The 24,755-nt window shown below is 38.9% G+C and overlaps 3 protein-coding genes across 4 annotated transcripts in view; all 3 read left to right on the top strand.

Annotated features, from left to right (window-relative positions):
- LOC133632490 (zinc finger protein 37-like) overlaps positions 1 to 11,282 on the top strand; it is a 44,882-nt gene extending 33,600 nt beyond the window's left edge. For both annotated transcript variants that reach the window (XM_062024941.1, XM_062024940.1), the window contains exons 2-3: positions 339 to 707; positions 6,247 to 11,282. In XM_062024941.1, coding sequence (XP_061880925.1) covers positions 339 to 707; positions 6,247 to 7,385 — 1,508 coding nt within the window. In that variant the 3' untranslated portion in view covers positions 7,386 to 11,282. The remainder of the gene's footprint in view (positions 1 to 338; positions 708 to 6,246) is intronic.
- On the top strand, positions 775 to 2,352 carry LOC133632561 (zinc finger protein OZF-like). The gene is given in 1 exon segment (XM_062025033.1): positions 775 to 2,352. A coding segment is annotated over 1 exon segment (621 nt). The 5' UTR covers positions 775 to 858; the 3' UTR covers positions 1,480 to 2,352.
- Positions 11,283 to 11,564: 282 nt separating the features above from the next.
- LOC133632495 (gastrula zinc finger protein XlCGF57.1-like) lies at positions 11,565 to 19,896 on the top strand. The gene is made up of 3 exons (XM_062024949.1): positions 11,565 to 11,900; positions 16,033 to 16,293; positions 18,659 to 19,896. The coding sequence occupies exons 1-3, from the start codon at positions 11,786 to 11,788 to the stop codon at positions 19,816 to 19,818; spliced, it is 1,536 nt and encodes a 511-aa protein (XP_061880933.1). The 5' UTR covers positions 11,565 to 11,785; the 3' UTR covers positions 19,819 to 19,896.
- Positions 19,897 to 24,755: the final 4,859 nt, after the last annotated feature.

The following is a 24,755-nucleotide window of genomic DNA, read 5'->3' as shown; positions in this document are numbered from 1 at the left end:
AGTGTTAATAGCATGGTGGATGTCCGGTTGTGCCCTGTGGAAATAGTAAATAAAGTGAGCAAGTTGTAACTAATCGACGGCCTCGTCCCTCCGACCAAAGAGCGGAGCTTTATGGACCCAGTGTTACCCCCGACAAAACATGGGCCCTGGAGGTAGTCACCGCCACACAGCGACATTCAGATGAAAAAACGGTACCGGTACTTTTCAAAGGTGGTATAGTACTGATTTCAATTGATTAGTACCACAATACTTTATTAGTAGCAGTATACTGTACAACCCTACTACACACACATACAGTACATAGAAGAAAGTGTGTTTTTGTTGTTTGTGTCTTGCAGACGTCCAGCAGCTGATTGGTAATCCAGAAGAAGTTTCCCCTCAGTTAGGGGGGAGCTCCACTTTGAAGCAGGAGACTCCACAACCACCCTGCATTAAAAAGGAAGAGGAGGAACTCTGCATCACTCAGGAGGGAGAGTGTCTTCTAGGACGAGAGGAAGCTGATTACACCAAGTTTCCACTGAGTATTCTCTCTGTGAAGACTGAAGATGATGAAGAGAAACCACAAGTAGACAACTTCTTAGCTCCACTATCAGATAGTGAGCCTGAAGACGAGGTTGAAGAACCTTTGAGCAGCGATAAAGACTGTGAAGGTGATATGAGGACTCACATTGACAACAAACATTCTGAATGCTCTACAAAGAAGAGAGGTAAAACATGTTTGAGCTGCTCAGTTTGTGCTGAAAGTTTTACTAAAAAGAGCCATTTCAATCGACACATGAGAACACACACACGTGAAAAACCATTTAAGTGTTCAGTAGTGGCAACAGCTTTTCTCAAAATAGTAATTTGACTCAACACATGAGAACACACACAGGTGAAAAACCATTTAAGTGTTCAGTTTGTGGCAACAGCTTTTCTCAAAATAGCAATTTGACTCAACACATGAGAACACACACAGGTGAAAAACCATTTAATTGTTCAGTTTGTGGCAAAAGCTGTTCTATTAAGAGTAATTTGACTGAACACATGAAAACCCACACAGGTGAAAAACCCTTTAATTGTTCAGTTTGTGGCAAAAGCTGTTCTGTTAAGAGTAATTTGACTGAACACATGAGAACACATACAGGTGAAAAACCCTTTAATTGTTGAGTTTGTGGCAACAGCTTTTCTCAAAATAGCCATTTGACTCAACACATGAGAATACACACAGGAGAAAGACCATTCAATTGTTCAGTTTGTGGCAAAAACTTTTCTCAAAATAGCTCTTTGACTCTACACATGAGAACACACACTGGGGAAAAACCATTTAATTGTTCAGTTTGTGGCAAAATCTTTTCTGTTAAGAGAATATTGACTCGACACATGAGAACACACACAAGAGAAAAACCATTTAATTGTTCAGTTTGTGGTAAAAACTTTCATAAAAACAGCTCTTTGTGTCGACACATGAGAACACACGCTGGAGAAAAAAACATTTAGTTGTTTAGTGTGCTGTAAAAGGTTCACACATAATGCAGACACAGTAAAACACAAAAGAACACACAAGAGAAAATAACCAATTAGCTTTTTAGTTTGTGGTATGTTGCTCATATGTGGTGACATCCACCCTACCCAGGACCTCCTCACTGCTTCTATGACAAATATCTGAGGTATTCGTAGAAACTTGGATTATTTGGAGCATAATCTTATCTACTCATGACCCCATGTCTTCTCTGTATCTGAAACCTTCCTGAACAGTAAGATAGATGATGCTTCAAGTGCTTGGTTACTCCTTCTTCAGTCCAGGGACTTGGGGCCTCATGTGTCAAGTTTGTGCACCCTCAAAAACCTGCACTATGCCCTTTTTCACTGCAAAGTTGAGATGTATCAAAACTGATATTGTGATGCTGGGTAACTGTTTGCATAACCAAGTGTCAACTTTTACTCCTCAGACTGATTGATGTGCAAATCAGAGACATAAAAACAATTAACACCCACAACCCAACCTCCACCTCCCTCGACATTCGGGCATAACAGGTTCAATCCGGCCCGTGAGATGAGTTTGCGAAGTGTAAAATTCAGCTGCATTTTTAATGAAAGAAACTGCTGTTCTAATTGTGTCCACTGGATGTCGCAATAGGAATTCTGTTAGGCAAGCAAGTAGTTTATACCGGAGCGAGCAAGTATACCAAGCAAGAGGTACACGGTAAAGCGGGGCTGTGACTCCTCCCCCTCCACCTAACGTAAAACAGGAGTAAAATAACCAACCAGTAACCCACTTAAAATAGAATAAAATAACATTTTGTTGAGTTTTATTGTCATTATTACAGTGAACCGGTTCAAAGAACAACGCAATTGAAGCAGATCCCCTAAGGTGCTAGTATTATAAATAGTAAAAAAGATAAGAGAGAAGATATGTATCTATATATATATATATGTATATAACCACACACATGCATATACCCATACATATGCATATATATACATATACACATACACCGTTGTTGCACATTATAGTCCGAAAAATAAAAAGACATGACTCAAGAGGACATGACGGACATATTGTGCTCAATCAGGGCCTGTTTATTGCTACTATGGCTCTTTGGTAAAAACTGTTTTTTAGTCTATTTGTGCCCGCTTTTAGCACTCTATAGCAGTAGTTCTCAACCTTTTTTTCAGTGATGTACCCCCTGTGAACATTTTTTAAATTCCAGTACCCCTTAATCAGAGCAAAGCCTTTTCGGTTGAAAAAAAGAGATAAAAAAGTAAAATACAGCACTATAACATCAGTTTCTGATTTATTAAATTGTATAACAGTGCAAAATATTGCTCATTTGTTGTGGTCTTTGTTGAACTATTTGGAAAAAAAGATCTAAAAATAACTAAAAACTTGTTGAAAAATAAACAAGTGATTCAATTATAAATAAAGATTTCTACACATAGAAGTAATCATCCTTTAAAGTGCCTTCTTTGGGGATTGTAATAGAGATCCATCTGGATTCATGAACTTAATTCTAAACATTTCTTCACAAAAAAGGAAATCTTTAACATCAATATTTATGGAATATGTCCACAAAAAAATCTAGCTGTCAACACTGAATATTGCATTGTTGCATTTCTTTTCACAGTTCTTTTTGACAGACATTTTTAAAAAATCTCACGTACCCCTTGGCATACCTTCAAGTACCCCCAGGGGTACGCGTACCCCCAATTGAGAACCACTGCTCTATAGCATCTGCCCGAGGGTAGCAGTTCTAGGTGGCAGTGGAATGGGCATCAGCCCCCCTTGCGCGCGTGTCATCAGACAGATTCCGGTATTTTTCCTCGTGCTTCGTCGTGTAGTGGCGATTCAAATTATATTCTGTAAACAGCAAGCTGTGTTCCACAAATTAAGCACACGGCTTTACCTTTCATTTCTGTAAATAAATACTTGGCAGTCCATGTCTTGTTGGAAACACGCCATTCGTCATCAACTTTTCTCTTTTTAGCGTCTCTTCACTTGTCGCTGTGCACCTTCACTCACAGGTTACACCCGGACGGACATACGCCCATAAATAACACTTTTCAAAACAAAAGCAGCACAGTTGTATTGCGCGCACGGCATAGATGTTTTTTAAACTTTATTTTGTAATTTGTGATTGCCGCTGTTCACATTCACTCACGCGCATATGTCCTCACAGAAGTAATACAAATAACGCTTTTCAAAACAAAAGCAGCACCGTTGTATTGCACACTCGACATAGATACTTTTTTAAATGTATTTTGTAATTCATGATTGGCCTCACGCGGGCCTGACAGAGACGCACAAAGGGCCGGATGTGGCCCGCGGGCCGCAAAATGCCCAGGTCTGTGTTATATTATTGTAGTGAATCACGCCTGAGCCATCATACATGAATCATATCTTTAATGGACGTGTGAAAGTAAACAATGTGATAAAGAAAATTTTACAACAATCAGTCTAGGGATCTAGATATCTGGTCAGGACACTGTGCTTGTAGGCTGAACTTGGCGGTCGTACTTGACGGCCGCAACCACTTCATGGCTTCACAATAGTTATGGATTACAAAACTACACGTTGAGTAATCGCTCGACATACATCGCAGACAATAACTGATAGTCTGCTTTGCCAGTCCAAATGCATTCACTGTTTGTCGTAGTCTTAAAGGCCTACTGAAACCCACTACTACCGACCACGCAGTCTGATAGTTTATATATCAATGATGAAATCTTAACATTATAACACATGCCAATACGGCCGGGTTAACTTATAAAGTGACATTTTAAATTTGCCGCTAAACTTCCGGTTCGAAACGCCTCTGAGGATGACGTATGCGCGTGACGTAGCCCGGCGAACACGGGTATGCCTTCCACATTGAAGCCGATACGAAAAAGCTCTGTTTTCATTTCATAATTCCACAGTATTCTGGACATCTGTGTTCGTGAATCTGTTTCAATCATGTTCATTGCATTATGGAGAAGGAAGCCGAGCAAGCAAAGAAGAAAGTTGTCGGTGCGAAATGGACGTATTTTTCGAACGTAGTCAGCCACAACAGTACACAGCCGGCGCTTCTTTGTTTACATTCCCGAAAGATGCAGTCAAGATGGAAGAACTCGGATAACAGAGACTCTAACCAGGAGGACTTTTGATTTGGATACACAGACGCCTGTAGAGAACTGGGACAACACAGACTCTTACCAGGATTACTTTGATTTGGATGACAAAGACGCAGACGTGCTACTGTGAGTATGCAGCTTTGGCTTTTTTTTTGCGTATGTACGTAACTTTTTAAAAATATATAAGCTTTATGAACCTTGGGTTAGGTGAACGGTCTTTTGGGCTGAGTGATTGTGTGTGTTGATCAGGTGTTTGAATTGTATTGGCGTGTTCTATGGAGCTAGGAGCTAGCAGAGGAGCTAGGAGCTAGCATAACACGTACCGTACCGTACGTGCGCGTCACGTACGTAACTTTTTAAAAATATATAAGCTTTATGAACCTTGGGTTAGGTAAACGGTCTTTTGGGCTGAGTGATTGTGTGTGTTGATCAGGTGTTTGAATTGTATTGGCGTGTTCTATGGAGCTAGGAGCTAGCAGAGGAGCTAGGAGCTAGGAGCTAGCATAACAAACACGCAGGTGTTTTTATGCAGGATTAATTTGTGGCATATTAAATATAAGCCTGGTTGTGTTGTGGCTAATAGAGTATATATATGTCTTGTGTTTATTTACTGTTGTAGTCATTCCCAGCTGAATATCAGGTCACCCCCGGCTCTCACAGCATCTTCCCTATCTGAATAGCTTCAACTCCCCACTAGTCCTTCACTTGCACTTTACTCATCCACAAATCTTTCATCCTCGCTCAAATTAATGGGGAAATTGTCGCTTTCTCGGTCCGAATCTCTCTCACTTCATGCGGCCATCATTGTAAACAATAGGGAACTTTGCGTATATGTTCAACTGACTACGTCACGCTACTTCCGGTAGGTGCAAGCCTTTTTTTTTATCAGATACCAAAAGTTGCAATCTTTATCGTCGTTGTTCTATACTAAATCCTTTCAGCAAAAATATGGCAATATCGCGAAATGATCAAGTATGACACTTAGAATAGATCTGCTATCCCCGTTTAAATAAAAAAAATTCATTTCAGTAGGCCTTTAAGGAGTGTTAATAGCATGGTGGATGTCCGGTTGTGCCCTGTGGAGATAATAAATAAAGTGACCAACTTGTAACTAATCGACGGCCTCGTCCTTCCGACCAAAGAGCGGAGCTTTATGGACCCAGTGTTACCCCCGACAAAACATGGGCCCTGGAGGGAACGTCTCCCCTGCGCTCCTCGACCACGGTCTGGGAGCCCACAAACAGGAAAGGTGTAAAGCAACGCTTGCAGAGCGGCGGCTCCCTGTTTAAAGTGTCACCTTTATTGTTAGTTTAGAAGCCCAAATACCTCCATATTACACTTCACGCACCCTCTTTATTAACCAGTAGAATTGTCCTTTGTTGCCTTTCTTCCTCTCCACCATGTTATTGCTTGTATGCACTTTGTGTGTGCGTTTTGACACACTCAACATCATGCGCCTCGGCTCTGTAGTCACCGCCGCACAGCGGCATTCAGATGAAAGAACGGTATTGGTACTTTTCAAAGGTGGTATAGTACCGATTTCAATTGATTAGTACCACAATACTTTATTAGTAGCAGTATACTGTACAACCCTACTACACACTCATACAGTACATAGAAGAAAGTGTGTTTTTGTTTGTTTGTGTCTTGCAGACGTCCAGCAGCTGATCGGTAATCCAGAAGAAATTTCCCCTCAGTTAGGGGGGAGCTCCACTTTGAAGCAGGAGACTCCACAACCACCCTGCATTAAAAAGGAAGAGGAGGAACTCTGCATCACTCAGGAGGGAGAGTGTCTTCTAGGACGAGAGGAAGCTGATTACACCAAGTTTCCACTGAGTATTCTCTCTGTGAAGACTGAAGATGATGAAGAGAAACCACAAGTAGACAACCTCTTAGCTCCTCTATCAGATAGTGAGGCTGAAGACGAGGTTGAAGAACCTTTGAGCAGCGATACAGACTGTGAAGGTGATATGAGGACTCACACTGACAACAAACACTCTGAATGCTCTTCAAAGAAGAGAGGTAAAACATGTTTGAGCTGCTCAGTTTGTGCTGAAAGTTTCACTACAAAGTTCAATTTGACTCGGCACATGAGAACACACACAGGTGAAAAACCATTTAATTGTTCAGTTTGTGGCAAAACCTTTAATCAAAATAGCTTGTTGAGTCGACACATGAGAACACACACAGGTGAAAAACCATTTAATTGTTCAGTTTGTGGCAAAAGCTTTTCTCAAAATAGCATGTTGACTCAGCACATGAGAACACACACAGGTGAAAAACCTTTTAATTGTTCAGTTTGTGGCAAAAGCTTTTCTCGAAATAGCTCTTTGACTCAACACATGAGAACTTACACAGGAGAAAAAACATTTAATTGTTCAGTTTGTGGCAACAGCTTTTCTCAAAAAAGCTCTTTGACTCAACACATGAGAACACACACAGGAGAAAAACCATTTAATTGTTCAGTTTGTGGCAAAAGCTTTTCTCGAAATACCTCTTTGACTGAACACATGAGAACACACACAGGTGAAAAGCCATTTAATTGTTCAGTTTGTGGCAAAAGCTTGTCTGTTAACAGATATTTGACTGAACACATGAGAACACACACAGGTGAAAAACCATTTAGCTGTTCAGTTTGTGGAAAAAGCTTTTCTTTTAAGGGTGGTTTGATAGAACACATGAGAACACACTCAGATGAAAAACCATATAAGTGTTCAGTTTGTGGCAAAAGCTTTTCTGTTAAGAGAATATTGACTCAACACATGAGAACACATAGGAGAAAAAACATTTAGTTGTTCAGTGTGCTTTAAAAGGCTCGCACATAATGCAGATGCAGTAAGTAACCCATGTCATGTTGATGATCCTGTAAGCAACTTTAATTCCAAAATTGTGAATATTATAGATATCATTGCACCTGCTACAGTTAAAACGATTTCTGGTAAGCAAAAGGCACCCTGAACAAATCTGGCAGAATACAAAACTTCATATTCACCATGACATCTATAAAGAGAGCCTCCAGGCCTACAATTTAGTCTTAAAAAGTGCTAGAGAAACATTATTCTCCAATATCATAAACAGCAACACAAATAAGGCCAAAACCCTATTCTCAACCGTTGACAGACTGACCAACCCCCCAACACAAATACCAGCCGAACTCCATTCCACGCAGAAATGCAATAAGTTTGCATTCTTTTATACTGATAAAATTGAAGGCATCAGACACGCCATTAATATCTTAAGCCAAAAAGTTGGATCACCAACCCATTTAGGCAAAAGTAACACAGCAATGATGGCAAGCTTTAATGCCATAGACTCTAAAACTCTAGTGGAAACGGTGACAGCTCTAAAGTCATCCACCTGCTGCCTTGATGTTTTACCTACCAACTTCTTTGAGAATTTTTTTGACTGCCTGTCAACAGACGTATTGCAAATAGTTAATAATTCTATTCAATCGGGCAATTTCCCGAAGGCTTTCAAAACTGCAGTCATTAAACCTCTTCTAAAAAAGCGGAGCCTAGATGCCTCTGTTATCAACAACTACAGACCAATTTCAAATCTACCATTCATAAGTAAAATAATTGAGAAAGTTGTCCTCCAACAACTAAATCACTTCTTGGCTTCTACTGGCTGCCACAACAACTTCCAGTCAGGTTTTCGACCTCTTCATAGCACAGAGACGGCCCTTCTTAAAGTTATAAATGACATATGTCTAAACACAGACTCTGGCAAAACTTCAGTATTAATGCTTTTGGACCTCAGTGCTGCATTTGACACTGTCGACCATTCAATACTTTTGGACAGGTTGGAAAACTGGGTGGGGATCTCAGGCACAGTTTTAAGCTGGTTCAAGTCATATCTACAAGATAGGAACTATTTTGTTTCCATTGGTGACTTTGTATCAGAACCAACCAACGTAACGTGTGGCGTAGGGATGATGTTTGATAAGAAATTATCGAGTTCGAGCCTATTATCGAATCCTCTTATCGAACCGATTCCTTATCGATTCTCTTATCGAGTCCAGATAGGTTGTTGTATATGGAAAAAAAAATACAATATTTGGTTTAACAAATCACTTCACATTGTCTACTGCTCGCTACTATAGTATTACCATATCTGAGTTATTGTGCAGAAATGTGGGGAAATAACTACAAATGTGCGCTACATTTGTTAACCGTGTTACAATAAAGATCAATTAGACTGATACATAATGTTGGATATAGAGAACATACAAACAGTTTATTTATTGAATCAAAGATATTAAAGTTCGATGATTTGGTAAAATTGCAAACAGCTAAAATGATGTGGAATTAAATGATGGAATGGATCAAGTAAAGAAGTTAAACATTGTACTGATATGATCCAGTTTAAGAGGTTGTTCAAATGAATAGTGCTTACAAAGTACAAAGAAGAAGCATTATGAGAAATACTTTCAACCTTATTAAAAATAAGATATTCTTCATCTCAGTATATTAATAATGACTGAATTAATTAATTAATTACATACTACAAAACTGTTGTATATACTAATTCACAGATATTTATTTATAAAAAGGTCAGTAAATTATGTATATATTTGTCGGATCATGTTTTGTTAGTTTTGGACTGTACGCGCACCTGTTGCTCATCAGAGACTCTATTTAAGCCTGCCTTTTCCAGTCACTCGTCGTGGCTTCATTGTTGGCATTCTGGTTTTCGAGCTCATGATTCATGTGCTAAAGTTACCTTAGCTTCTAGTATTCCTGTGCTAAGTAGGTTTTTGCTTTAGCTTCTCGTGCGAACGGCACGCTTTCCTTTTGTTTCGTTCCTGTCTGTTGTAATGTGTATGATTTATGAGAAATAAATCATCTCCTACCTGCACGCTTTCGTCCGGAGCCGTCAGTTTTGCGTCCCGGGAGAACGCTGCACCCCACCGTGACAAATGACTGAGCTACGTGAAGTCATTTCTTGTGATGTCTCACGGGGCATTTCTTGCCGGGACGGGATTCGTTCCCAGCGATTCGAATAAAGAACCAACTCTTTTTGTTTACTATAGTGGTCTCGATAACGGGAACCGGTTCTCAAAAAGGGATTCGAGTCCGAGGACTCGGTTCTTTTCTTATCGAACAACCGGGAAAATCGGTTTCGAGCATCATCCCTAGTGTGGAGTCCTCCAAGGTTCAATCTTGGGGCCGACTTTATTTAACATCTATATGCTCCCACTAGGACAAATCATGCAAAATAATAACATTGACCATTATTGCTATGCCGATGACACCCAAATCTATGTAGCGCTATCACCAAATGACTATCGCCCCATAGATCTTCTGTGCCAGTGCATTGAGCAAGTCAAACACTGGATGTGCCAAAATTTTCTACAACTAAATGAAGATAAAACTGAGATAATTGTTTTTGGTGCTAAAAAAGAAAGGTTTAAAGTCATCCAACACCTTCAATCACTGTCCCTGAAAACCTCAAATAAAGCCAGAAATCTTGGGGTTATTTTAGATTCTGATTTACATTTCGACAGTCACATCAAATCAGTAACAAAATCGGCCTACTATCACCTCAAAAATGTAAAAAGACTTAGAGGGCTCATGTCAGCTCAAGACTTTGAAAAACTTGTACATGTCTTTATTACCAGTAGGCTAGACTATTGTAATGGTCTCCTTGCAGGTCTTCCCAAAAAAACTGTCAGGCAGCTACAGCTTGTTCAGAACGCTGCTGCTAGAGTTCTAACAAAGACCAAAAATGTGAGCACATTACACCAATTCTTAAATCCTTACATTGGCTCCCTGTACATCAGAGAATTGATTTCAAAATCCTCCTGCTCACATATAAATCACTACATGGTCTAGGGCCCAAGTATATCACTGATATGCTCCCACTATATACGCCCTCTAGATCACTAAGATCTTCTGAGACCAATCTGTTAGCGGTTCCCAGAGTAAACTCAAATCAAGGGAGAGCATCATTCAGTCACTATGCAACAAATAGCTGGAATAAACTTCCTGAAGATGTCAGACTTTCCCCAACTCTGACTACTTTTAAAACTAGACTGAAAACTTTTATGTTCACCTTAGCTTTCAGCTAAATCTTTTAACGTCCACACTGTTTTTATTTTTGTTATTGTCTGCATTTTAATTTTGCTTTTATTTTCTTTCATTTCACTTTGTTGTACCACATGTTGTGCTGTGAAGCACTTTGAGTCTGCCTTGTGTATGAAAAGTGATATACAAATGAAGTTGCCTTTCCTTGCTTTGCCTAAGACACTTAAGAACACACACACAGGAAATTAACCAATTAGCTGTTTAGTTTGTGGTATGTTGCTCATATGTGGTGACATCCATCCTACCCAGGACCTCCTCACTGCTTCTTTCACAAATATCTGAGGTATTCATACAAACTTGGATTATTTGGAGCATAATCTTATCCACTCATGACCCCATGTCTTCTCTGTATCTGAAACCTTCCTGAACAGTAAGATAGATGATGCTTCAAGTGCTTGGTTACTCCTTCTTCAGTCCAGGGACCTGGGGCCTCATGTGTCAAGTTTGTGCACGCTCAAAAACCTGCACTACACCCTTTTTCACTGCAAAGTTGAGATGTGTCAAAACTTACGTGATGCTGGGTAACTGTTTGCATAACAAACTGCCAAATTTTACTCCTCATACTGATTAATGTGCAAATCAGAGACATATGAACAATTAACCCCCAACACCCACACCCCCCCCCCCCCCCCCCCCGACCCAACGTAAAACAGGAGTAAAATAACCAATCAGTAAGCCCACTTAAAACGTTTGCCCTTTTTCTGGTTTGAACAACAGCCATCGAAAAAGTCTGTGCACATGCTTGTATATATATATATTTTTTTTTATTTTCAAAGAGTAATTGTCCATTATTTGATGTTAGATACTTTTGCCAACAATTGTTTTAAAACAAGATTAAAATGCCTTTATTTTGAAAAACAACTGATGTGGCGTAGGAAACTGAAGTTGCTGGCTTCTAGCGCATGCGCAAATGCACGTAGAGCGACGCAAAAAGACGAAGACCGCAGGCTATGGTTTTTCGGATAATTTTCGAATTCACGATCATAAAGTCATATGATTCACAGCAAATATAGCAACAAATATCTCAATTGGTATTTTCCAAAGCCACGAAACGTGCATTGAGTTTGGAGCGATATCTGAAGTGAAGATTGAAGACGTGATAGAAGATGGACGACTACTGCTATGCTAAGATGGCGACGTCCGCTAAAAGAGAACATGAAAGAGAATCAGCGCCACCAACTTCCAGCAAATCACCAACGGAGATAAAGACGAAAGATGAAGGTGAGTGACTTGAAGTTTTGTCATTTGAAAGCTATCATAGGCCCTGGAAAAAGTGTTGATGAGAAATGAGCCGACCTTGTTGAAGAATGTAAAGAAAGAGCCGCCATGATTGTTAGCTTGAAGAAGGCAGTGGAGTTCACATCAGAGGAGATGAAAGAATGCAAAAGTCAAATGAAGAAAGTGGAAGAGCAAAACAAGCGCTTGTGTAAAGCAAATAATGATGTGAAAGAAGAGATGTTGGGGAAGAGTAAGAGATGTGAAGAGAAGACTGGACGTGCAGAGGTAATAAAGAATAATAATAATATGCAACGACTCATCATCATCATGACTTTTTTAATCCAAACGAAAGAGTTCCATTTTGGCAAACAACACTAATAAAGACATCAGCTAGCATTACTACGCTAAGCCATTGGTCACGTCCATCAATGAACTCGGTGGACTTATGAGTGGACTTCACATCCTCTAACTCCGTCTTGTCAACACTCATCTTGATTTCCATTTGGACTTGTCACAATCATTAAAGATGTCATAGAAATAAGTGTTTAACGGGCCGTGCAACGTGCATGCAAATGACTGAGCTTGTAGCTGAAAAAGAGCACGTCGAGTCCACCAGAAGTTTGGAATCTCAGCAGGTTTGCTACTTTGTATTTGCCCCAGCTAGTACGTCTTCTCCGTCACTCAACATAGAAGCGAGGCCAGGTCATTTCCCTCTTAGCCAAACTGCACACACAATTGCTCCATAAAATGTCATCTGCTGTCAAATGAAGTTAAAGTAGCCATGATTGTCACACACACACTAGGTGTGGCGAAATTATTCTCTGCATTTGACCCATCACCCCCTGGGAGATTAGGGGAGCAGTGGGCAGAAGCGGTGGCCACGCCCGGGAATAATTTTTTGTGATTTAACCCCCAATTCCAACCCTTGATGCTGAGTGTCAAACAGGCTCCCATTTTTATAATCTGTGGTATGAACTCACGACCTACCGATCTAGCAATGCAGAATATCACGGAAATTGACATGATGATGAGTACATTTTTGTCATTGGGAGGCGAAGGAACATTTTGTTTGGAAAATAATGTGTCCGTGACAACTCATTCATCCTCGTCACACTCAACCACCCCTTCCTGAACTCAACAATGTTGATACGCAGGCCCACAATTGTAACTTTTCAAGGTCAAGGCAAATGTTGCCTAAAGGAGAGCTCATATTTTAGGGCACCAAGGCAAGTATATATATATATATATATATATATATATATATATATATATATATATATATATATATATATATATATATATATATATATATATATATATATATATATATATATACACACATATATATATATATATATATATACACACATATATATAATATATATATGCACATATATATATATATATATATATATATATATATATATATATATATATATATCTATATATATATAGATATATATATACACATATATATAATATATATATACACATATATATATATATACATATATATATATATATATATATATATATATATATATATATATATATATATACATATACATATACATATACACATATATATATACATATATATATATATATATATATATATATATATATATATATATATATATATATATATATATATATATATATATACAAACCCTGTTTCCATATGAGTTGGGAAATTGTGTTAGATGTAAATATAAATGGAATACAATGATTTGCAAATCATTTTCAACCCATATTCAATTGAATGCACTACAAAGACAACATATTTGATGTTCAAACTGATAAACTTTTTTTTTTTTGCAAATAATCATTAACTTTAGAATTTGATGCCAGCAACACGTGACAAAGAAGTTGGGAAAGGTGGCAATAAATACTGATAATGTTGAGGAATGCTCATCAAACACTTATTTGGAACATCCCACAGGTGAACAGGCAAATTGGGAACAGGTGGGTGCCATGATTGGGTATAAAAGTAGATTCCATGAAATGCTCAGTCATTCACAAACAAGGATGGGGCGAGGGTCACCACTTTGTCAACAAATGCGTGAGCAAATTGTTGAACAGTTTAAGAAAAACCTTTCTCAACCAGCTATTGCAAGGAATTTCACCATCTACGCTCCGTAATATCATCAAAGGGTTCAGAGAATCTGGAGAAATCACTGCACGTAAGCAGCTAAGTCCGTGACCTTCCATCCCTCAGGCTGTACTGCATCAACAAGCGACATCAGTGTGTAAAGGATATCACCACATGGGCTCAGGAACACTTCAGAAACCCACTGTCAGTAACTACAGTTGGTCGCTACATCTGTAAGTGCAAGTTAAAACTCTCCTATGCAAGGCGAAAAGCATTTATCAACAACACCCAGAAACGCCGTCGGCTTCGCTGGGCCTGAACTCATCTAAGATGGACTGATACAAAGTGGAAAAGTGTTCTGTGGTCTGACGAGTCCACATTTCAAATTGTTTTTGGAAACTGTGGACGTCATGTCCTCCGGACCAAAGAGGAAAATAACCATCCGGATTGTTATAGGCGCAAAGTTGAAAAGCCAGCATCTGTGATGGTATGGGGGTGTATTAGTGCCCAAGACATGGGTAACTTACACATCTGTGAAGGCACCATTAATGCTGAAAGGTACATACAGGTTTTGGAGCAACATATGTTGCCATCCAAGCAACGTTACCATGGACGCCCCTGCTTATTTCAGCAAGACAATGCTAAGCCACGTGTTACATCAACGTGGCTTCATAGTAAAAGAGTGCGGGTACTAGACTGGCCTGCCTGTAGTCCAGACCTGTCTCCCATTGAAAATGTGTGGCGCATTATGAAGCCTAAAATAGCACAATGGAGACCCCCGGACTGTTGAACAACTTAAGCTGTACATCAAGCAAGAATGGGAAAGAATTCCACCTGAGAAGCTTCAAAAATGTGTCTCCTCAGTTCCCAAACGTTTACTGAGTGTTGTTAAAAGGAAAGGCCATGCAACACAGTGGTGAACATGCCCTTTCCCAACTACTGTGGCACGTGTTGCAGCCATGAAATTCTAAGTTAATTATTATTTGCAAAAAAAAAATAAAGTTTATGAGTTTGAACATCAAATATCTTGTATTTGTAGTGCATTCAACTGAATATGGCTTGAAAATGATTTGCAAATCATTGTATTCTGTTTATATTTACATCTAACACAATTCCCCAACTCATGGAAACGGGGTTTGTATATACACATATATATATATATATATATATATATATATATATATATATATATATATATATATATATATATATATATATATATATATAAAATGATCACGGTTATCATTATTATGGCTGTATTTTTAAATGTGTTCAAAAAGTTCTTACAGTTGTGGTCAAAAGTTTACATACACTTGTAAAGAACATAATGTCATGGCTGTCTTGAGTTTCCAATCATTTCTACAACTCTTATTTTTTTGTGATAGAGTGATTGGAGCACATACTTGTTGGTAACAAAAAAACATTTTTCTCCAATTCTTCAGGACAACCTAAAATCATCAGCCCGGAGGTTGGGTCTTGGGTGCAGTTGGGTGTTCCAACAGGACAATGACCCCAAACACACGTCAAAAGTGGTACAGGAATGGCTAAATCAGGCTAGAATGAAGGTTTTAGAATGGCCTTCCCAAAGTCCTGACTTAAGCGTGTGGACAATGCTGAAGAAACAAGTCCATGTCAGAAAACCAACACATTTAGCTGAACTGCACCAATTTTGTCAAGAGGAGTGGTCAAACATTCAAGCAGGAGCTTGTGGATGGCTACCAAAAGGTCCTTATTGCAGTGAAACTTACCAAGGGACATGTAAGCAAATATTAACATTGCTGTATGTATACTTTTGACCCAGCACATTTGCTCATATATTCAGTAGAACCATAATAAATTCATAAAAGAACCAAACTTCATGAATGTTTTTTGAGACCAACAAGTATGTGCTCCAATCACTCTATCACAAAAAAATAAGAGTTGTAGAAATGATTGGAAACTCAAGACAGCCATGACATGATGTTCTTTACAAGTGTATGTACACTTTTGACCACGACTGTATGTAGGTGTGTAAAGTGTGTTTGTGTTGTTTGTGTCCCACAGATGTTCAGCAGCTGATTGGTCATCCAGAAGAAGTTTCCCTTCAGTTGGCAGGGGGGAGCTCCACTTTGAAGCAGGAGACTCCACAACCACCCTGCATTAAAAAGGAAGAGGAGGAACTCTGCATCACTCAGGAGGGAGAGTGTCTTCTAGGACGAGAGGAAGCTGATTACACCAAGTTTCCACTGAGTATTCTCTCTGTGAAGACTGAAGATGATGAAGAGAAACCACAAGTGGACAACTTCTTAGCTCCACTATCAGATAGTGAGTATATGTGTTTATATGTATGTATATATACAGTCATGGTTAAAAGTTAACATACACTTGTAAAGAACATAATGTCATGGCTGTCTTGAGTTTCCAATCATTTCTACAACTCTTATTTTTTTGTGATAGAGTGATTGGAGCACATACTTGTTGGTCACAAAAAACATTCATAAAGTTTGGTTCTTTTATTAATTTATTATGGGTCTACTGAAAATGTGACCAATTCTGCTGGGTCAAAAGTATACATACAGCAACATACATTATCAATTTCGGTTGTGTAGAAAAGTTACAATCAAATCAAATTAGCTTCATGGCATGGCCTCTTAACTTCATGTGAGAGATTATGATTGACGACACCTGTTGACTTCTCTGAGCTCATTTAAATATGGCTCATGTGATGCAGTCATTAGACTCGGTTACAAACGCCACAATGGGAATGTCAAAGGAACTCCGCACAGATCTGAACAAACGAATCATTGACTTGAACAAGTCAGGAAAGTCATTTGGAGCCAATCCAAAGCAGCTTAAGGTCCCAAGAGCAACTTTGCAGACAATTGTTCGTAAGTATAAAGTGCATGGCACAGTTTTGTCACTGCCACAATCAGGAAGAAAAATACAAGCGATCACCTGCTGCTGAGAGAAAATTGGTCAGGATAATCAAGAGTCAACCGAGAACGACCAAAAAGCAGGTCTGCAATATATTGGAAACTGCTGGAACACAGGTGTCAGTGTCCACAGTCAAGCGGGTTTTGCATCGCCATGGACTGAGAGGCTACCATGCAAGAAGGAAGCCCTTGCTCCAGAAGCCACACCTTAAGGCCCGTCTAAAGTTTGCTGCTGATCACATGGACAAAGATAATACCTTCTGGAGGAAAGTTCTGTGGTCAGATGAAACAAAAATTGAGCCGTTTGGCCACAATACCCAGCAATATGTTTGGAGGAGAATAGGTGAGGCGTTTAATCCCAGGAACACCATCCCTACCATCAGGCATGGTGGTGGTAGTATTATGCTCTGGGTCTGTTTTGCTGCCATCGGAACTGGTGTTTTACAGAGAGTAATTTGGACAATGAAAAAGGAGGATTACCTCCAAATTCTTCAGGACAAGCTAAAATCATCATCAGGGGTATGGTATTTTTATTTTGTATATTAGTTTTGGTGGTGGTAGTATTATGCTCTGGGTCTGTTTTGCTGCCATCGGAACTGGTGTTTTACAAAGAGTAATTTGGACAATGAAAAAGGAGGATTACCTCCAAATTCTTCAGGACAAGCTAAAATCATCATCAGGGGTATGGTATTTTTATTTTGTATATTTTTTTTTTTTGTCATAAAGAAATACAATCATGTGTTCTTACGGACTGTATCCCAGCAAACTATATTGATATTTATTGATATATAATGTATATATTGTGTTTTTTATTTTGATTTAATTAAAAAAATATATATATATATATTTTTTAAATTTTTTATTTTTTTTAAATTTCTTGTGCGGCCCGGTACCAATCGGTCCACGGACCGGTACCGGTGGTTGGGGGCCACTGCACTAGATGAGTATTTTTTTCTGACTATAAGTCGCAGTTTTTTTCATAGTTTGGCCGGGGGTGCGACTTATACTCAGGAGCGACTTATGTGTGAAATTATTAACACATTACCGTAAAATATCAAATAATATTATTTAGCTCATTCACGTAAGAGACTAGACGTATAAGATTTCATGGGATTTACCGATTAGGAGTGACAGATTGTTTGGTAAACGTATAGCATGTTCTATATGTTATAGTTATTTGAATGACTCTTACCATAATATGTTACCTTAACATAACAGGCACGTTCTCAGTTGGTTATTTATGCCTCATATAACGTACACTTATTCAGCCTGTTGTTCACTATTCTTTATTTATTTTAAATTGCCTTTCAAATGTCTATTCTTGGTGTTGGCTTTTATCAAATACATTTCCCCAAAAAATGCGATTTATACTCCAGTGCGACTTATATGTTTTTTTCCTTCTTTATTATGCATTTTCAGCCGGTGCAACTTATACTCCGGAGCGACTTATACTCCGAAATATACGGTAATTCATTGGACAAACTGTCAAAAAACTAAGTAATTTAAATGATAATTTTCCATTTATTGCAATTGTACAGAAAGTGGATCAAATGTATTGCCACTTAAATATAAGAAACGTCCTCTACTTTGTTACTGTCGACTTTTTAAAAATAGATACACTTATGTAAAAACGTTGAGATATATTTTCATATTGATTTTTTTCCCTCCACTAAATGAATGGCCATGAAACACTACACACACATACAGTACATATAAGAAAGTGTGTAAAATGTATTTGTGTTGTTTGTGTCTTGCAGACGTCCAGCAGCTGATCGGTAATCCAGAAGAAGTTTCCCCTCAGTTAGGGGGGAGCTCCACTTTGAAGCAGGAGACTCCACAACCACCCTGCATTAAAAAGGAAGAGGAGGAACTCTGCATCACTCAGGAGGGAGAGTGTCTTCTAGGACGAGAGGAAGCTGATTACACCAAGTTTCCACTGAGTATTCTCTCTGTGAAGACTGAAGATGATGAAGAGAAACCACAAGTAGACAACCTCTTAGCTCCACTATCAGATAGTGAGGCTGAAGACGAGGTTGAAGAACCTTTGAGCAGCGATACAGACTGTGAAGGTGATATGAGGACTCACACTGACAACAAACACTCTGAATGCTCTAAAAAGAAGAAAGGTAAAAAATGTATGAGCTGTTCAGTTTGTGGTAACATTTTTACTAACAGGAGAAATTTAACTTGCCACATGAAAACCCACAAAGGAGAAAAAACATTTAAATGCTCACTTTGTTGTAATAGTTATACTCGAAAGAGCCATTTGGCTGACCACATGAGGACGCACACAGGAGAAAAACCATTTACTTGTTCAGTTTGCGGTAAAAGATTTTCTGAAAAGAGCAGTGTGACTAGACACATGACAACACACACAGGAGCAAAACCATTTAATTGTTCAGTTTGTGGTACAAGCTTTTCTCTAAAGAGTAATTTGATTGAACACTTAAGAAGACACACTGGAGAAAAACCATTTAGTTGCTCACTTTGTTGTAATAGTTATAGTCGCAAGAGCCATTTGACTGACCACATTAGAACACACACAGGAGAAAAACCATTTACTTGTTCAGTTTGTGGTACACGATTTTCTCAAAAGGGCAGTGTGACTAAACACATGAGAACACACACAGGAGAAAAACCATTTAATTGTTCAGTTTGTGGTACAAGCTTTTCTCTAAAGAGTACTTTGATTGAGCACATGAGAACACACACTGGAGAAAAGCCATTTAGTTGCTCACTTTGTTGGAATAGCTTTACCCGAAAAAGTCGTTTGGCAGAACACATGAGAACACACACAGAAGAAAAAATGTTTACTTGTTCAGTTTGTGGTAAAAGCTTTTCTCAAAAGGGCAGTGTTACTAAACACATGAAAACACATATGGGAGAAAAAAACACTTATTTGCTCAGTTTGCAGTAAAATATTTGCTTCCAGACATGGTCTATTTCGTCACTTGAGAAAACACGTAGGCAGCGATACAGGCTGCAAAAGTGATGTGACGACAAGGACTCCAAATGCTCTAAAATGAGAAAGATGAAAAATGTTTGAGCTGTTCGGTTTGTGGTAAAAGTTTTACTCTCAGGAGCAATTTGACTTACCACATTAGAACACACACAGGAGAAAAGAACATTTAATTATTCAGTTTGTTGTAATACTTATGCTCGAAAGACCCATTTAACTGAACACATGAGAACACACACTGGAGTAAAACCATTTACTTGTTTAGTTTTTGGTAAAAGATGTACTCAAAAGAGCAGTGTAACTAAACACATGAAAACACACACAGGAGAAAATACATTTCATAGCTCAGTTTGCAGTAAAATATTTGCAACCAAACAAGGTTTGTTTTGCCATATGAGAACACACATAGGAGGAAAACATTTACTTGTTCAGTTTGTGGTAAAAGTTTTACTCAAAATACCAGTTTGGCTGATCACATAAGATCAAAAAACCATTTAACTGCTCAGTTTGCAGTGAAATATTTGCCACCAAACAAGGTTTATCTCGCCACATGAGAACAAATAAAGGAGGAAAAACATTTACTTCTTCAGTTTGTGGTTAAAGTTTTTCTCAAAATTGCAGTTTGACTGATCATGTAAGATTACATACAGGAGAAAGCCATTTAAAGGCCTACTGAAATGATTTTTTTTTTATTTAAACGGGGATAGCAGATCTATTCTATGTGTCATACTTGATCATTTCGCGATATTGCCATATTTTTGCTGAAAGGATTTAGTATAGAACAACGACGATAAAGATTGCAACTTTTGGTATCTGATAAAAAAAAGGCTTGCCCCTACCGGAAGTAGCGTGACGTAGTCAGTTGAACATATACGCAAAGTTCCCTATTGTTTACAATGATGGCCGCATGAAGTGAGAGAGATTCGGACCGAGAAAGCGACAATTTCCCCATTAATTTGAGCGAGGATGAAAGATTTGTGGATGAGTAAAGTGCAAGTGAAGGACTAGTGGGGAGTTGAAGCTATTCAGATAGGGAAGATGCTGTGAGAGCCGGGGGTGACCTGATATTCAGCTGGGAATGACTACAACAGTAAATAAACACAAGACATATATATACTCTATTAGCCACAACACAACCAGGCTTATATTTAATATGCCACAAATTAATCCTGCATAAAAACACCTGCGTGTTTGTTATGCTAGCTCCTAGCTCCTATGCTAGCTCCTAGCTCCATAGAACACGCCAATACAGTTCAAACACCTGATCAACACACACAATCACTCAGCCCAAAAGACCGTTCACCTAACCCAAGGTTCATAAAGCTTATATATTTTTAAAAAGTTACGTACGTGACGCGCACATACGGTCAAGCTATCAAATGTTTAGCAGCCAAGGCTGCATACTCACGGTACCTGATATTCAGCTGGGAATGACTAAAACAGTAAATAAACACAAGACATATATATACTCTATTAGCCACAACACAACCAGGCTTATATTTAATATGCCACAAATTAATCCTGCATAAAAACACATACGTCTTTGTTATGCTAACTCCTAGCTCATATGCTAGCTCCTAGCTCCATAGAACACGCCAATACAATTCAAACACCTGATCAACACACACAATCACTCAGCCCAAAAGACCGTTCACCTAACCCAAGGTTCATAAAGCTTATATATTTTTAAAAAAAGTTACGTACATACGCAAAAAAAACTTGCGCACATACGGTCAAGCGATCAAATGTTTTGAAGCCAAAGCTGCATACTCACAGTAGCACGTCTGCGTCTTTGTCATCCAAATCAAAGTAATCCTGGTAAGAGTCTGTGTTGTCCCAGTTCTCTACAGGCGTCTGTGTATCGAAGTCAAAAGTCCTCCTGGTTAGAGTCTCTGTTATCCGAGTTCTTCCATCTTGACTGCATCTTTCGGGAATGTAAACAAAGAAGCGCCGGCTGTGTACTGTTGTTGCTGACTACGTTCGAAAATACGTCCATTTCGCACCGACAACTTTCTTCTTTGCTTGCTCAGCTTCCTTCTCCATAATGCAATGAACATGATTGCAACAGATTCACGAACACAGATGTCCAGAATACTGTGGAATTATGAAATGAAAACAGAGCTTTTTCGTATTGGCTTCAATGTGGAAGGCATACCCGTGTTCGCCGGGCTACGTCACGCGCATACGTCATCCTCAGAGGCGTTTCGAACCGGAAGTTTAGCGGCAAATTTAAAATGTCACTTTATAAGTTAACCCGGCCGTATTGGCATGTGTTATAATGTTAAGATTTCATCATTGATATATAAACTATCAGACTGCGTGGTCGGTAGTAGTGGGTTTCAGTAGGCCTTTAATTGCTCAGTTTGTCGCAAAAGCTTTACTAAAAATGCCAGTCCAACCCAACACACGAGAACACACACAGGAAACTAACATTTACTTGCTCAGTTTGCAGCAAAAACTTTGTGTCCAGTCAGGGTTAATTTAACACATGAGATTACACACAGGTGTAAAACCATTTAATCGGTCACTCTGCGTCAAAAGATTCCCCCGTAAAGCAGATGCTGTAAAACATGTGAGAACAAATAAGGGAAAATAACCACTCAGCTGTTTAGTTTGTGGTATGTTGCTCATACGTGGCGACATCCATCCAAACCCAGGGCCTCATCAAAGTATGTGCACTGCTTCTTTCTCAAATATTTGAGGTATTAGTACAATTTGGGATTATCTCATCATATTCTTATCTCCTTGCGACACCATGTCTTCTGTGTATCTGAAACTTTCCTGAGAATCAAGCATTCCTTTATTCAAACAGTTACCCAGCATCCCCTCTGTGTGTCACCAAAGTATCCACAGCTTGTAGAAATGTGCGTACGACAGCCGTGAAGTTGGCGTGAGGCACCGCACATTCCCACCTTCAGTTCACTCTCCATACATCTCTACTTTGACGTGAAAAAGGACATACGCCAGGTTGTTGTGCGTACGCACGCTTAATACATGAGGCCTCTGGTGTTGATGTTTTGTGTCTACAGACCAACATCAGATGATGCACAAAGAATCTCACCCGAGTTGCAGCACAAAAGCAGCCAAGTTTTCTCAACCATGAAATTCTGTCCCAAAGATGTTGTTATAAAATGGTGTTGTCTTGACACTTCAAAGACTAATTAATGGCCCTGATGGGATCTCAGCAACTCTACTTAAAAATGTGTGCTGGAGCTTGGTGGTTCCACTTCTTCATTACTGCCCCCTATCTGCTGGTGAATCACATCCTTACTTTTTTCTATGTTTTAACAATTGTTTTCCATTATGATGGACTATCTTAACACTGAAGTAACTTTTAATAAAATCACTGAAATTATTTCTACAAATGTTTAAGTTTATTTTGGATTATGTGACGTCAGGTGTAGACACGTCTGGATATGATCTTCATATTTACCTTTACTGTGTAGTAGTTGTGTTTTAATATCTTGCTTCATTGTCTGAATAGTATTAATTATCTGACAACCACTGAAGATATTTTTCTTACTTTGAAAAATGTATAGAAGATACTTTTTTTAAATTTTCATGATCACCTTGTTTTGAAGGATGGGTTGTTGTTTTTGTTTTGTGTATAGTGTTTTGTATTGCTTTGGTATTGAAATAAATATGAAGTTAAAGGCCTACTGAAAGCCACTACTACCGACCACGCAGTCTGATAGTTTATACATCAATGATGAAATCTTAACATTGCAACACATGCCAATACGGCCGGGTTAACTTATAAAGTGCAATTTTAAAATTCCCGCCACACTTCCGGTTGAAAAACTCCTTTGGATATGATTTATGCGCGTGACGTCACAAAAGTAACGGAAGTGGTTGTACCCCATCGGACCCGATAGAAAAGCCTCTTGTTTTCTTTGACAAAATTCCACAGTATTCTGAATCTTTTGCAATTTGTTTAATGAACAATGGAGACTGCAAAGAAAAACGTTGTAGGTGGGATCGATCGGTGTCTTAGCGGCTAAGTACAATACTGTAATATCTGTGATATTTGCATTAGTGTACTGTCTTTAAGGGTTTGAGGAACGTGCATGCGCGAGTGAGTTGGCGGAGAACTTGAGTGTGTGTGATCGTGACTTTTGGCTAACAGCAGCTCGTGTATGTGTGTGCGTTACTTTTTGAACTACAACCAGTTACCGCTTGTTAATAAAGCGATTGAGCAATTTGTTTAATGGACAATGGAGACTGCAAATAAGAAAGTTGGATCGGTGTATTAGCGGCTGGCTGTAGCAACACCAACACCAGGAGGTTGTGTTGTGTTTTGAGCAGGACAGCAGACGCACTACGGTGAGTACAGCTTTGCCTTCCAAACATTTGATCGATTGCCCGTACGTGCGTGTTGATATGTGCATGTGACGTACGTAACTTTGGGGAAATATATGTTTCTTGCCGACTCTGATGGCGGCCGGGGTGTCGTCAAAAGCGTACAACGCCCGCCGCCGCATCTAAGTTAGCTACGCAGCTAGGTTAGCTTCTGTTTTTTTAGCTTTGCCAAGCGGAATATTATTAATCGTGTATTTACATGTTCATGGTTTAATAGTATTATTGGTCTTCTGTCTATCCATCCAGTCAGGTTTTTTTTTAATTTAGTTTCTATCTGCATTTGAGACTGCTGCTATCAAGTTGGCTACGTAGCTAGGTTAGCTTCTATTTTTTTAGCTTCGCAAAGTTGAATTATTAATCGTGTATTTACATGTTCAGTCACTGTGAATGTCCATTTCGCGTTCTCGACTCTCATTTTCAAGAGGATATAGTATCTAAAATGGTTTAAAATACAAATCTGTGATCCACAATAGAAAAAGGAGAGAGTGTGGAATCCAATGAGCCAGCTTGTACCTAAGTTACGGTCAGAGCGAAAA

The sequence above is a fragment of the Entelurus aequoreus genome, linkage group LG17, assembly GCF_033978785.1.
Source record: "Entelurus aequoreus isolate RoL-2023_Sb linkage group LG17, RoL_Eaeq_v1.1, whole genome shotgun sequence".
NCBI classification, from domain to species: domain Eukaryota; kingdom Metazoa; phylum Chordata; class Actinopteri; order Syngnathiformes; family Syngnathidae; genus Entelurus; species Entelurus aequoreus.
The sequence above is the reverse complement of the archived record's forward strand: the minus strand, read 5'-3'. Positions and strand labels throughout refer to the sequence as shown.

Bases quoted from the DNA above. Each gene is read 5' to 3' on its own strand.
- LOC133632495 (XM_062024949.1), top strand. From the start codon at position 11,786: ATGGACGACTACTGCTATGCTAAGATGGCGACGTCCGCTAAAAGAGAA. The intron at 11,901-16,032 runs GTGAGTGACTTG...TGTGTCCCACAG, and splicing joins GATAAAGACGAAAGATGAAG to ATGTTCAGCAGCTGATTGGT. The intron at 16,294-18,658 runs GTGAGTATATGT...TGTGTCTTGCAG, and splicing joins CTTAGCTCCACTATCAGATA to ACGTCCAGCAGCTGATCGGT.